The following is a 13,432-nucleotide window of genomic DNA, read 5'->3' as shown; positions in this document are numbered from 1 at the left end:
ATTATCTGATTTATAGATAATCCTTTAAAAGATTAAAATAGGGAATTCAGTTCATATACAGAATTCTAATTTCCTCTGATTTAACACTGGTCTGTTACAGATGAACTTTTTTAATTATAAAAATAAAATAAAAGCTTCCCAAAAGTAATTTGTGATATGTGGGGGGAAAAAAATCAGGCATTAGAAATATGTTGAGCACTGTTTTATTCTTATGATGTAATAACTATTATGGAGTTTTAACAGCTCTTAGAAATTTGAATTAAATAGTAATCATTTTAAAACTTTTCAACAATGAAAATTTAAAGTATAAGGTAAATAGATTAATATAACATACTCCCAGGTACCCATCATTCATCTCTACCAAGTAATATTTTTATCTTCTTATTCATTTATTCATTTATTTAAAGACAGGGTCTTGCCATATTGCCTAGGGTGGCTTCAAACTTGCAATCCTCCTGCCTCAGCCTCCCCAGTCGCTGGAATTAAGGTGTGCAACACTCACCTGGCATAAATTTTTACACTCTTGTTTCATCTATACATTTACTCACTCATTCCACATATTACCCCCCCCCTTTTTTTTTTTTTACAATTTTCTTTGGAGTAAGATTTATATACATTAAAATCCATACCTCAAAGCTGTACAATTTTGACAGTACATTTTGTCATGTTATAGAATATTTCTACCTTCACTTGTTTCCTTTCCCAAGTAATCTTCCCATGCGAGCCTCCAGTTGCCTACAACTGTACTGATTTTTTTTAAATCTTGTTTTGCCTGCTTTAAAACTGCATATAAACAGAATAATACCGCTTGTGCCTTTTGTGCTCAATTTCTATAGTTTGACAAGATAGCTGAGAGATCCCATTGTCAGTAATCCCTTCTTTTTATTGCTAAATACTATTCTATGGTATGACTACACCAGAGTGTATCCATTCTCCTTTCCTTTTGATAACCATTTGAGTTGTTTCCAATTTTTGACTAATTATGAACGAAGTTGTTGTGAACATATAAGGCCATGTTTTATTTCTCATTGATGATTAAACAGGAGTAGAACCACAGACTGAAAAGGCAGAACTAAAACTTCATAATTGCTGAATACTTTGACAGTTTGTCTTTTTATTATTGAACTGTAAGACTTTTTAATGCAAAATTTTTGTTTTAAAAAGAGAACAATTTAGAACCTTAGCATAAAAGGGCTTCTACCTGTCTCTGTTGCTGCCGGTTTTTAGCTAATTTTATAGCAGATTTGGCACTGGCAAAAGTTAATGTAACACCATGCAAGTGGAGAAGACTACTGAGAATTCAGGTGAAGTTCTGAAGTCTTTAGACTTCTCTGAAGTACACTTCTACAGCAGAGTGACTGAAGAATTCAAGTTAGACTGACTGTATTTAAATATGGACTAGTTAAAAATCCAAAGAAAACACTGACAAAATCCATTCTAAACAAGAACCAGGAAGGATAAGAAAATGGTAAAACTAACCAAACAAACCCAAAAACACTCATTTCATGTAAGTTAAAGTAGTAAATCTTGAAATATATTTTATATCTTAGATTATTAAATATTAAATTAAAATTATTTTTAATCTCACCTGTTTCATTGCTGTTTCACCTATTTTGTCAGAATGTTTTCGAATGCTTTCCAAAAAGTCTTTGAGATCAGACATGGAAATTTCCTTAATATCCTCACGAAGTTTAGGAAGATTTTCTATCATTAGCTGACAAAACCGGTATTGACTAACCCGGGGAAAGTATACATTCTCTAACTGTTCCATAGTTTTTAGGGCAGAATAATACCTGTGAGAAGTCAAAAATAAAACTCTATAAATAAAGTTCTTATCACATTAATTTCACAAGTCCAAATAACTAATCAGTTTAACACTCCCATGAAAAAGGAGTAATAGGAGCTAGGGATGTAGCTCAGTGGTAAGGAGTGCTTGCCTACCACACAAGAGGCCTTAGGTTTGATCCCCAGCACTGCAAAAACAAATGGGACAGAGGGAGTTACTAGTTAAAATAAGTAAAATTCCCATTTATTTCTATTCAGGAAGCACACACTATATACCATATACAATTTACAGGATGAAATCATCACACTAATATGAACTTCACTATTTAACTTTATCTAAATATATATCATCAAGAGCATCATCATAGTCACCAGTGTTTTAAATGCATACATTATTTTTCCACTGTTTGTCTTTTTGTTATTGAAATGAACAATAGAAAACTATTATATTTTTGAACTATAGTAGTTACTTGATATATAATTTTATACTGTCTCTCCCATCATAATATCATTCCATACCATTAACATCAAAAACAGATTTAAGGGCTGGGGTTTTGGCTCAGTGGCAGAGCTCTTGCCTAGCATGTGTGAGGCACTGGGTTCAATTCTCAGCACCACATATAAATAAACAAATAAGAAAATAAAAGTCCATCAACAACTGAAAAAAAATTTTTAAAGTAACAGATTTAATTCTAATTAAAATAAAGGAATAGTAGATCCTACAGACATTAAAAGAATGGTTAGAGAACATTATTAATTATTAATATCTTAGGATGTCAGTAAATTTAAAAACAAAATTTTTTTAAAAACACAAAATATATAAACTAACTTAAGAAGAAATCTTTGACCCAGTTATCCCACTCCTTGGCCTACACCCAAAGGACTTAAAATCAGCATACTATAGAGATGCAGCCACATCAATGTTCATAGCTGCTCAATTCACAATAGCCAGATTGTGGAACCAACCTAGATGTCCTTCAATGGATGAATGGATAAAGAAACTGTGGTATGTATATACAAGGGAATATTACTCAGCCATAAAGAATAATAAAATTATGGCATTTGCAGGCAAATGGATGAAACTGGAGAATATCATGCTAAGTGAGATAAGCCAATCTCAAAAAACCAAAGGACAAATGATCTTGCTCTTAAGCGGATGATGACACATAATGGGGGGTAGAAGGGGGGCAAGAATGGAGGAAGGAGGGACTGTATAGAGGCAAAAGAGGGGTGAGAGGGGTGGGGGGGAAGGAAAAAATAACAGAATGAATCAAACACCATTACCCTATGTAAATGTATGATTACACAATTTACTTCATGTACAACCAGAGAAACAACATGTATCCCATTTGTTTACAATAAAAATAAATTAAAAAAAAGAATACAAACAATAATAAATGCTTGAAATAAAGAAAAAAAAGAAGAAATCAAAGGTCTTGTTGGCTCAACGCATATTAAGGTAATGGAATTAATATCAAAATTCTGCCAAAGTATTTTGTTAAAGAGAACAGGGTACTCTATTTCAAACTGGTTACTTTTTTTCTCCTCTTTCTGAAATTTTCTCCAGGCTTCACCTTGAGAATCTAGTATGGCTCCAGAAAGTAAAATTAATATGTGCGAATCCCCCCACCTATCAAACTAATACATGCTTAATCACCTTTTAAGTGTTGCTACCAGACACCAACAGTGAATTCTGCTCCCAGTACAATGCAATATTCTATCTTTGCCTGTCTCTCCAGTTTTACGGGGATTAGTTTACCTGGTGACCTCAATTCTCCGGTAAATTTAAGGAAAGTTGCTTACTTTTCATTAACTTCACTTTTTAATTTTTCTTTTAATGAGGACAGGAGCAATGACATCCAAACTATTCACAGACAAGAAACTAGAAGTTTCTTGTTTTTAATCTTTTTTTGTCTTTTTATTATAAATTCATAGAAGTTCTTTATATATTGTGGTTAAGAGATCTGTCAGAAAACATACTATAAATGTTTTCTCCTTGTGCCAGGTACAGTGGCACACATCTGTAATCCCAGTGGCTTGGGAGGCTGAGGCAGGAGAATAGTGAGTTTAAAGACAGCCTCGGCAATTTATCAAGGCCCTAAGCAACTTAGCAAGACCCTGTCTCTAAATTAAAAAAAGAAAAAGAAAAAAGAACTGGGGATGTGACTCAGTTGGTGAGTGCCCGTGTTCAATCCCTAGTAGGATAAAAAAATTTTTCTCCTTGTCTGTGACTTATTTGTTAATTTTCTTAAAGATATCTCTTTTTAGCCAGGTGTGGTGGCATATGCCTGTAATCTCAGCAGCTCAGGAGGCTGAGGCAGGAGAACCCCAAGTCCAAAGTTAGCTTCAGCAACTTACCTAAGCAACTCAGTGAGATTCTATCTCTATATAAAATTTTAAAAAGGGCTGGGGATGTGGTTTAGTGTTAAAGCACCCCAGTATTCAATCCCTGGTTCATAAAAAGCCTCTTTTTAATTATTATTTTAATTGATACATAATTTTACATATTTGTGGGATACAATGTGATCATTTTATACATTATACAAAGTAAAGATGTGTTTTGATGAGCAGAAATTCTAAATTTTGAAATCCAATTTAGCAATTTTTGGTAACTTTTTTGTGACTTATCTAAAAAATCTTTCCTTACCCATGGATTATGAAGATATCCTATGCTTCTTCTATAAGCCTTATGATAAGCCAACTATATATCTCTAAAAAAATAAAGACGCAAAAAGATTAAAAATAAAGGGATGGAAAAGATATACTATGCTAATGCTGATCAAAAGAAAGATAGTATAGCTATATTAACTTCAGATAATGCAAACTTCAGAACAAGGAAAATTTCCAGAGATAAAGAGAAGAATTGCATCATGGTAAAATGGTCAATTCTCCAAGGAAACATAACAATCCTTTTATGTACATGACTACCATAAAAAACACGTGAGATAGGACTGTAATATAGCTTAGTGTTAGAGTGCCTGCTTAGCCCACTCAAGGCCCTATGTTCAATCCTCAGCATTACTAAAGAGAGGTGGAAGGCAAAAGTCAACAGAATTGCACAAACGAATAGACATATTTATGATTATAGTTACAGACCTCAGCACCCCTCTAATAATAATTAACAGATCCAGCAGACAGATAGTTAATAAAGATACACTGAATCAAAGAGTACCAACAATTAATTGGATCAAAGTGACATGTATAGAATACTTCATCTAACAACTACCAAATACACATTTTCAAGCTCACATAAGATATTCACCAAGACAGACCACATTCTGAGCTACAAAATATGCCTTAACAAACTATAAAAAGAGAAATCATATAAGGCTAACATCATATTTAATGGCAAGAAACAAGATGCTTTACCCCATGAGATTGAAAACAAGGAAAAAATGTCACCTCTCACCATTTCTATTCAACATCACACTGGAAGCAGTAATTATGGCAATATAAAGAAAAGGAAATAAAAGGTATTCATATTGGGAAGAAAGAAAGAAAAGTCCTTGTAGATGACATGATTGTCTATGTAGAAAATTCCAAACAACTGACAAAAAAATTCTAAAATTAATACTTGATTATAACAAGGTTGCAGGATACAAAGTTAATACACAAAGTTAAATGCTTTGCTTATAAACAAACCCTTTCTAGAAAGGAACAACTAGAATTTGAAATTAAAAACAAGACCATTTATACTAGTACTCCCAAAATGAAAAGTTTAGGAGTAAATCTAAAAAAAATATATAAGATCTGTGTGAGGTAAACTACAAAACTGATGAAAGTAATTAAAGAAAATCTAAATAAATGGAGACATATTCCATGTTCATATGAAGGAAGATTCAACATTATCAAGATAATAATTCTTCCAAACTTCATCTTGGCAATCACATTCAAACTCCAGCAGAAGGCTGGGGGTGTAACTCAGTGATAGGGCACTTGCCTGGCATGTGTGAGGCACTGGGTTGGCTCCCCAGCATTACAAAAACAAAAAACTTTGGCAGTTTATTTTGTGGATATTGTCAACCAAATTCTAATTATATAAAAGGGTAAATAGCCACAAAATATTGAAGAACAAAGTCAAAAGACTAACACTACTCAACTTCAAGATATAATATAAAGCTACATTAATAGAAAAGACAGTGTTGTGAAAGGATTAACAAATATTTCAAAGGAACAGAATACAAAGCACAGAAATACACCCACACAAATACAGTCAAATGACCTTTGTCAAAAAAGGAAAGAAAAGTGTAGTCATTTCAGAACCATGTGCAACAAATAAGTAAATAAATAAGTCCACTGACCTTCACTTTTCACAAGAATTAACTCAAAATGAATCACAGATCTAAATGTAAAATACAAAACTCTAACACTACAATACAACATAGGAGAAAATCTAGTAACCATGGTTCTGGCAATGAGATGTTAGAAATAATACCGAAGCACAATCTATGGGGGAAAAAAAAGGTGGTTTTCATTTCAATTAGAAACTTCTGCTCCATAAAGACTCTATTAAGAAAATGGAAGTACAAGCGACAGAATGGGAGAAAATTTTTCAGAACCCATATTTGATAAAGGATTTGTATTCAACCTTTTACTTTACTGTATTTAACTTTAATAATAAAAATACAATCAACCAAATTAAAAAGTAGGCAAAAATTTAAACTGACAACTCATCAAAGAAGATAAAGCATTATGATCTAACAATTGCATTCCTAGGTATTTACTCAAATGAATTGAAAACCTATGTGCATAAAAACCTGAAAATGAATTTGGGGGGGGGGTACTGGGGATTGCACTCAGGGGCACTTGACCACTGAGCCACATCCCCAGCCCTATTTTGTATTTTATTTAGAGACAGGGTCTCATTGAGTTGCTTAGCGCCTCACTTTTGCTGAGGCTGGCTTTGAACTCTCAATCCTCCTGCCTCAGCCTCCGGGGATGCTGGGAGGGATTACAGGCATGTGCCACCATGCCCACCCTTGAAAATTAATGTTTATAGCAGCTTTATTCACAATCACTCCCAAATTATGAATAAAGCTGTTATAAACATTAATTTTCTGGAAGCAACTAAAATGCTCTTCAATAGATGACAAAATAAACACTGTGGTACATCCATAAAATTCAATGTTACTCAGTGATAAAATGCATTATCAAGTCATAAGAAGACATAAAAGAACCTTAAATGCATACTAACAGGCTAAACATGTAATATACTGTGTGCTTCCAACTCTCAATCCTGGAAAATGTCATAACTATAGAAATGAAAAGAGTCAATGGCTAGCAAGGGTTTGTGAGGGAACAGATAGAGAAAAGATGGAGAATAGGGGATGTTTCAGGCAGTGAAATGCTTCTGAATAGTACTGCAATGGTGAATACATGTTATTATGTATTTGTCATAGAAATATACAACAGAGTGAAACCCCCCCTAACATAAACTATGGACTTTAGTTAATAATAATGTGCCGATACCAGTTCACTGATTATAACAAATGTACCATACTAAAACAAGATGTTAATAATAAGGAAATTGTGCATGGGAGAAAGCAGAGAATATATGGGAACTCTGTACTTTTTGCTCAACATTCCTATTAATCTAAATTGCTCTAAAAATAAACTCTATTATTAAAAAAAGGAAAAAAAGAAAAAGAGCAGAGTCTGGTAGTGCACACTCAAAAACCCAGCTACTGGGGAGGCTAAGGCAAGAGTTATACAAGTTCAAGGCCAGCAGGGGCAATATAGAAAGACCCTGTCCCAAAATAAAGAGTTAGAGATGTAGCTATGGTAAAGAACCCGTGTGTTCAAACCCAGTGCTACCAAGATATATACACACATGAGTTTAAACAGACATTTCACAAAAGGAAATACAAAAATGACCAAATAGCAATGAAATGAAACACAACATCAGTCATAAGGACATCTGTAATGCAAACTGAAGCTACAATGAGATGTTATTTTACATTTACCAAAATGACTCAACTAGAACAGACTGACCAGATGTTGGCAAGGATGTGGAGCAAATGAATTCTCACACATTGCTGGTGGGAATGTGATTTGTACAACTATTTTAGAAAACTATTTAATGGTTTCTTATAAAGCACAGTATACATCTGTGCTATACTCCAGTAATTCTACTTATATATACTTATTAAAGGGAAATATAAATATATGCCTACAAAAAGGTCTGGACACTAATTTCACAGTAGTTTTATTCACAATACCCCAAAACTTCAGGCAACCCAAGAACCAATGAACTGGTGAATTCTTCTAAGAAACAAAGTCTTAGAACTGAATACTATTCAGCAATGAAAAGAAACAAATATGCAAGAACAGAGCTCAAAAAAACATTATCTGGAGTGACAATGATTCCATTTATATTAATTCTAAAAATACATAAAACTAATCTATGGTGATAGAAATTAGACCATGGAGAAGGAATTGTTTGGAAAGAGGGTGAGGAAACTTTGTAGGGGTAATGAAAGCATTCTATGTCTTGTTTTGGGTGGCAAAAACTTTTCAAGTAGTAATAACATTCAATGTCTTGATCTTGGTGGTTACACAGGTGTGTTTGCATATTAAAAATTCAGGGAATTGCAGATTTATGATCCATCCATTTTTGTTTACATTATACTAAAAAAGTCAACTGAAAAACTACTCGGCAAAAAAATTAAAAAGTAAAAAAATGCACTCTACATACAGAAAATATTTATAACACATTTGACAGAAAACAAGCCAAGCTCCAAAATACACAAAGATTTTAAGCCTACTTCAGACATGGTGAACATGAAGAGTGAAACAACCAAGTGAAAAGATTCAAAAGGAATCAGAAAAGTAAGCTTGAGCTTAAGATATAACATTCATATTAGGAAGTCATCTGAATAGAAATTTAGACTTTTTTAAAAAACAAATTTGAAGTGATAGTAACTACTAAAAAATTTTTAAATGCTCTATAAATTAAAGTAAATACATCTGTGAGTGTTTGACTCTACAAGTCATGAGTTTGCAATCTCTGGTTGACTAGCAGGAATAAAATCTGTCCATGTCTGTTATCTACCTTATTATCCAATATAAATACTTAACCTTTACAACAAAATGGCAAGGCACCATAAATGAAAGCAAGGAAAATGGAGTACTAAAATACAATAAGTTTGCAAATTGAATACATGTTTTCACTTTCACTCCTTTATGAAATATCAATGAACAAAGGATTTTTTTAAGCACAAGCCCATACCAATGGAGAGAAAAGGAAAACAAAAATGAAATTTTAGAAGCTAGAAAACTGATAGGCAAGTGGTAAGAACTGAGCAGACCTGAGAAAACTGAATCTTAAGTCAACAGTTGAGAAGCCAAGAATAATCTAATTTATTCTGTAGAATCTGCAAAAGACTCAGGAATAGATAAGAATCCCACTGCTTCTGGAAGTAGGAGAGAAAGGAAGACTAAAATAAGGAATATGTTGAATGTTTTTACCACAAAGAAATGATAAATGTTTTAAGGAGATAGATATATTTATCCTGGTTTATCCTGGCTTAACACTATACAATATAATATATATATATATATATACATATATATATGTATCAAAACATTACATGGTAATATATAAACATGTACAATCTTTATGTATCTGCTTTAAAAATTAAATAAGAAAAATAAGGAAGGCGGTTGAAAATGTGATGCAGACTCCAAATTCTCTTCCCACTCCAAGTCTATAAGTAACTGTCCTTCACCCATTCTGGAAAAGGCTAAGGAGACTAAAACAATCTCTGATTAGGGGGCACCAGTCAAGACTTAGTATCATAGTACTGGTCCAGAAACAAGAAGGTTAGTAGAACACATGTACACTAGACGTCCTCTCCCTCAACTGAAATCCCAGAATGCTGGCAGTGAGATTTTTTTACCCTCTAGACATAAGACAGGGGAAGTTTCCTCTGGGGAATCTAATAAGACCCAGCAGAAAGACCTTGAGATATTAATGATAGAAGTTTCCCAGCTTTAGAGTCCAACCAAATAACCTTACAGTAAAATTCACAATCAAATTCCACCAACACTCCCAGAGCTTCTAATCAGTTTGTTATATATATCACATTTTAATATAAGTAATCAATCACAGAATTACCAAACATCTGAGAAATACCTGTAACAGGAAAGGGAGAGTAAAAACAAATATTAAAAATTTAGAGGAAACATATTATGTAAGGAAAATGCATATCTGAAATCTCAGAATTCAGAGAAAACACTATAATAATAAATTAAAAAATTAGAGATCAAAAATTAGTTCCCTTGGGTTTGATTTCCAGTATGGGGTATGTGGGAGTGGGGGGAGAAAAGGCCTCCTAAAAATTAAAAATCAGACAGCAGAATGGAAAAAAAAAAAAAAAAACCAGCATCATCTCTGAAAGATAAAGATGAAGAAACTGCATAGAAAAAATAAAGACACAATGAGATTTTTAAAAGGTCAAGTAGAGACCTAATCTAGAAGATTGAATACTAATACCTGTCCTAGAGAAAAAAATCCAGAAAGTAGAAGGAAAAACATAATTCAAGTAAATTTCCTAGCATTTAAAGGCATTATTGGATTGAAAGATAGTTTCTAAAGTTAAAAGGAGGCTCTGCAAGTATCCATCACAATGGAAGTAAATAGACCTATACCAAAGTACATTATAAGAAAAAGGGTCACAGATGAAGGAGAAATCACAATGACTTCAGACTTTAAATTTCTCAATGGCAATGGTAATTTTCAAACTTCTCACTCAAAATCCTGGAACACAGAGGGAATGAGATGGGGGGGGCACTGTCTGTATATATATGTGTGTTTGCGGGGGTGGGGGCGGCAATGAGCCCATCTTACACGCAGATCTTAATTTCTAAAGACTACTGCTGACTAAAAGAAGCCAAGTTGCCTTGGAGAATTGTTTCCAGATTTGGAGCAAGAAAAATAAAATGAGAGGCTAGAACATCTTATTGTATGACAAATGAAAGTACACAAAGACATAGAAGGACACAAAAACTGGCTTGAGGGGTTTCTCTAGCAAAATTTATTAACAATCTGTGCATCAAATAGAATAATGGCATTAATAAATTATGACACTTATTTTTAAACACCCATAAATCCACAGCAATTATCAGAAGCAACGAAAAGAGAGATAAAAAGGAAAGTCCTTTATATGAAAAAGTCAGCTAATAAATGTTAAAGGACTGATAACATTTTAAAAAGAAACTATAACTTCAGTATAATAACTGTTTAAAGCAAGAATCCTAAAACCATTAGATAAAAGGTTATTAGGAAACAGGTCTCAAAGTGCCACTTCACAGATTACTTATTAATTGCAAAGAGAAAAATATACCTTTCCAAAAGAGAGTTAGTCCCCTAACCAAATGATCAAATTCAGCATAACCTAGAAACAACCTGATAGTAAATGACTTTTAATGTCATACAATGAAGAGGTACACAATTAAAACTTAAATCATACTCTTGCCTAAAACATTTATCCTGAATCTAATCATGAGAAAATAAAGAGACAATCCAAAATGCTTCGATCCTTAAGAACTGACCTGGACTTTTTCATGAAAAACAAAGAAAAGCAGGAGGACTGTTCTAGACTAAAAGAAATAGAAAATACATGCCAAATAATGTTTTCAGGGAAGAAGATATGAGACATGTGGCAGATAATTGAAAACATTTTAATATAAATATCAGAGTATATTATTGAAAAAATAATGCCCTAAACTGGAAAATAGTAAGGCAATAATAAAATTTAGTTATTTGAAAACATAAATCTAAATGTCAAAATAATCAGTTAAGAAAGATAAAATTGGGGGCTGGGGCTGGGGCTCAGTGGTTGAATGCTTTCCGAGCACATGTGAGGCACTGAGTTCAATCCTCAGCACTACATAAGAGTAAGTAAATAAATAAATTAAATAAACAAATAAAAGTATTCTGTCCATCTACAAAAAAAAATTTTTTTAAAAGAAAGATAAAATTTTTGCCCCTATGAAGGAGGAATGGTAAACAGAAAACAGGGAAGGTGATGCCTGTTTTTTGTTTTGTTTCGTTTTTTGTTTTTTGCAGCAAACACATAAAACTACTATTTGAATCTTTAAAATATGAGTATGTGCAACAGAAAAAAGAGGCTATATTAATAGTATACACACAAACTAAATTTATATTGTCTTATTTACTAATAAGGAAAAATCATAACTAATACCAACTGGTAAAGCCTAATGAATTTCAATGTGTAGCACCATAAAGCAGAGCATACATAAATCTTTGGTCATAGATTTGTATATAATGTGCTGTGATAATGAAATGGTTATTAATAAACCAAGAAGAAATATTTTCCTAGTCCAAATGTGTCTTATTTATTCTGGCTTTTCCATGTTACTTTAAAAATTGCTCATTTTAAAACATTTTAAACATCATTATATCTAATGCTCTAATGGCAATCAATAAATGACTTACCTTATTTTTCAATTGTTATGCATTCAATTCTTTATAAAACAGAATGTGAACAATAGCCCTGATTGTCAAAACTGCAGCACTTTGCTTTCACTCCACATTATGCCCTTAAGCCCTTGATTGTATGTAGTATCAGTATGCTGGGGCGTTAATAAAAATGTTCTCATTCCTGTTTAGTTCTCTATTTATCCTTTAACAGTATTATCAATCTTTGATATCACTTACAAAGAACAAATATTCATAAGTAAGTAAAAAAACTTGCTTTCTTGTGTGATCCTGATAAGCAAATTACATAAACAAAGATTAATGTGAGGTACAAAGTAAAAGTCACATAATTCACTATAATTTACGGTAAGTTTATCTGTTCTTTCAGTAATAGAAAAAAGCATATATTTAAAAACAGGAAAGAAACAACTCACCTTTTTGCACTCATCTGTTCTTTTAGTTTACTGTACATTTCCAGAACTGCATTAAAAAATAACATTTTAGCTTTTAAAATGGAAAAAAGAGTATTTTGAGAGATTAAAATAATTAAAGCAGACAAGAATACATTACAAACTCAGACTTCTCTACATTGAATTAGCTTAATATTTTCTAATGTTATATGCTCCAAAGTAAATAAAAGTATTTTAATTTTCACATATATTGAACATTTTATCTATAAGAGATACATTGAACATTTTATATATGTATGACACATTGTGTATATACACATATATACATTGAACTGGAACACTTGCATATGTTGACACCTATAATTGAGATATTAAGCTAGTAAAAATTATCCTATTCAGAAATATCTAATATTTCTTCCATGATCTGGAATTAGAAGTTTGGACTTTAGTTATTTGAGAACTAAGTTTTCTTTCTCAACTAAGATTCATTGATTCAGACACAACATACCAAACAAAATAACACAACTGTGTTATAATTAACCATACACAAAAACTTACACCAAATCTATGAAGAGAGAAAAACATCAAATGCTTACAGCAAAGAGTGAGTTACAATAAAGGTAGAAATAAATATAGCATATTATGTGCATTACACATATAAGTAATAAATTCCATCATTATATACAACTATAATGCATCAATAAATGGGAGTGTATAATTCTGAAAAAAAAGAAAGAAAAGAAATAAACACAAGCATCTTTATTCATTTTATTCTTTCTATTAAGGCACAGAAATG

At 32.3% G+C, this 13,432-nt stretch overlaps 1 protein-coding gene across 5 annotated transcripts in view; it reads right to left on the bottom strand.

Annotated features, from left to right (window-relative positions):
- The window catches only part of Exoc6 (exocyst complex component 6), a 185,457-nt gene that overhangs the window by 116,947 nt on the left and 55,078 nt on the right, over window positions 1-13,432 (bottom strand). For all 5 annotated transcript variants that reach the window (XM_047553573.1, XM_047553576.1, XM_047553578.1 and 2 more), the window contains 2 exons: window positions 12,661-12,706; window positions 1,589-1,793 (listed from right to left, as the gene is read on the bottom strand). In XM_047553573.1, coding sequence (XP_047409529.1) covers window positions 1,589-1,793; window positions 12,661-12,706 — 251 coding nt within the window. The remainder of the gene's footprint in view (window positions 1-1,588; window positions 1,794-12,660; window positions 12,707-13,432) is intronic.

This window comes from Sciurus carolinensis, chromosome 5, assembly GCF_902686445.1.
Source record: "Sciurus carolinensis chromosome 5, mSciCar1.2, whole genome shotgun sequence".
Taxonomy (NCBI): domain Eukaryota; kingdom Metazoa; phylum Chordata; class Mammalia; order Rodentia; family Sciuridae; genus Sciurus; species Sciurus carolinensis.
This window is presented reverse-complemented; position numbering and strand designations above follow the sequence as displayed.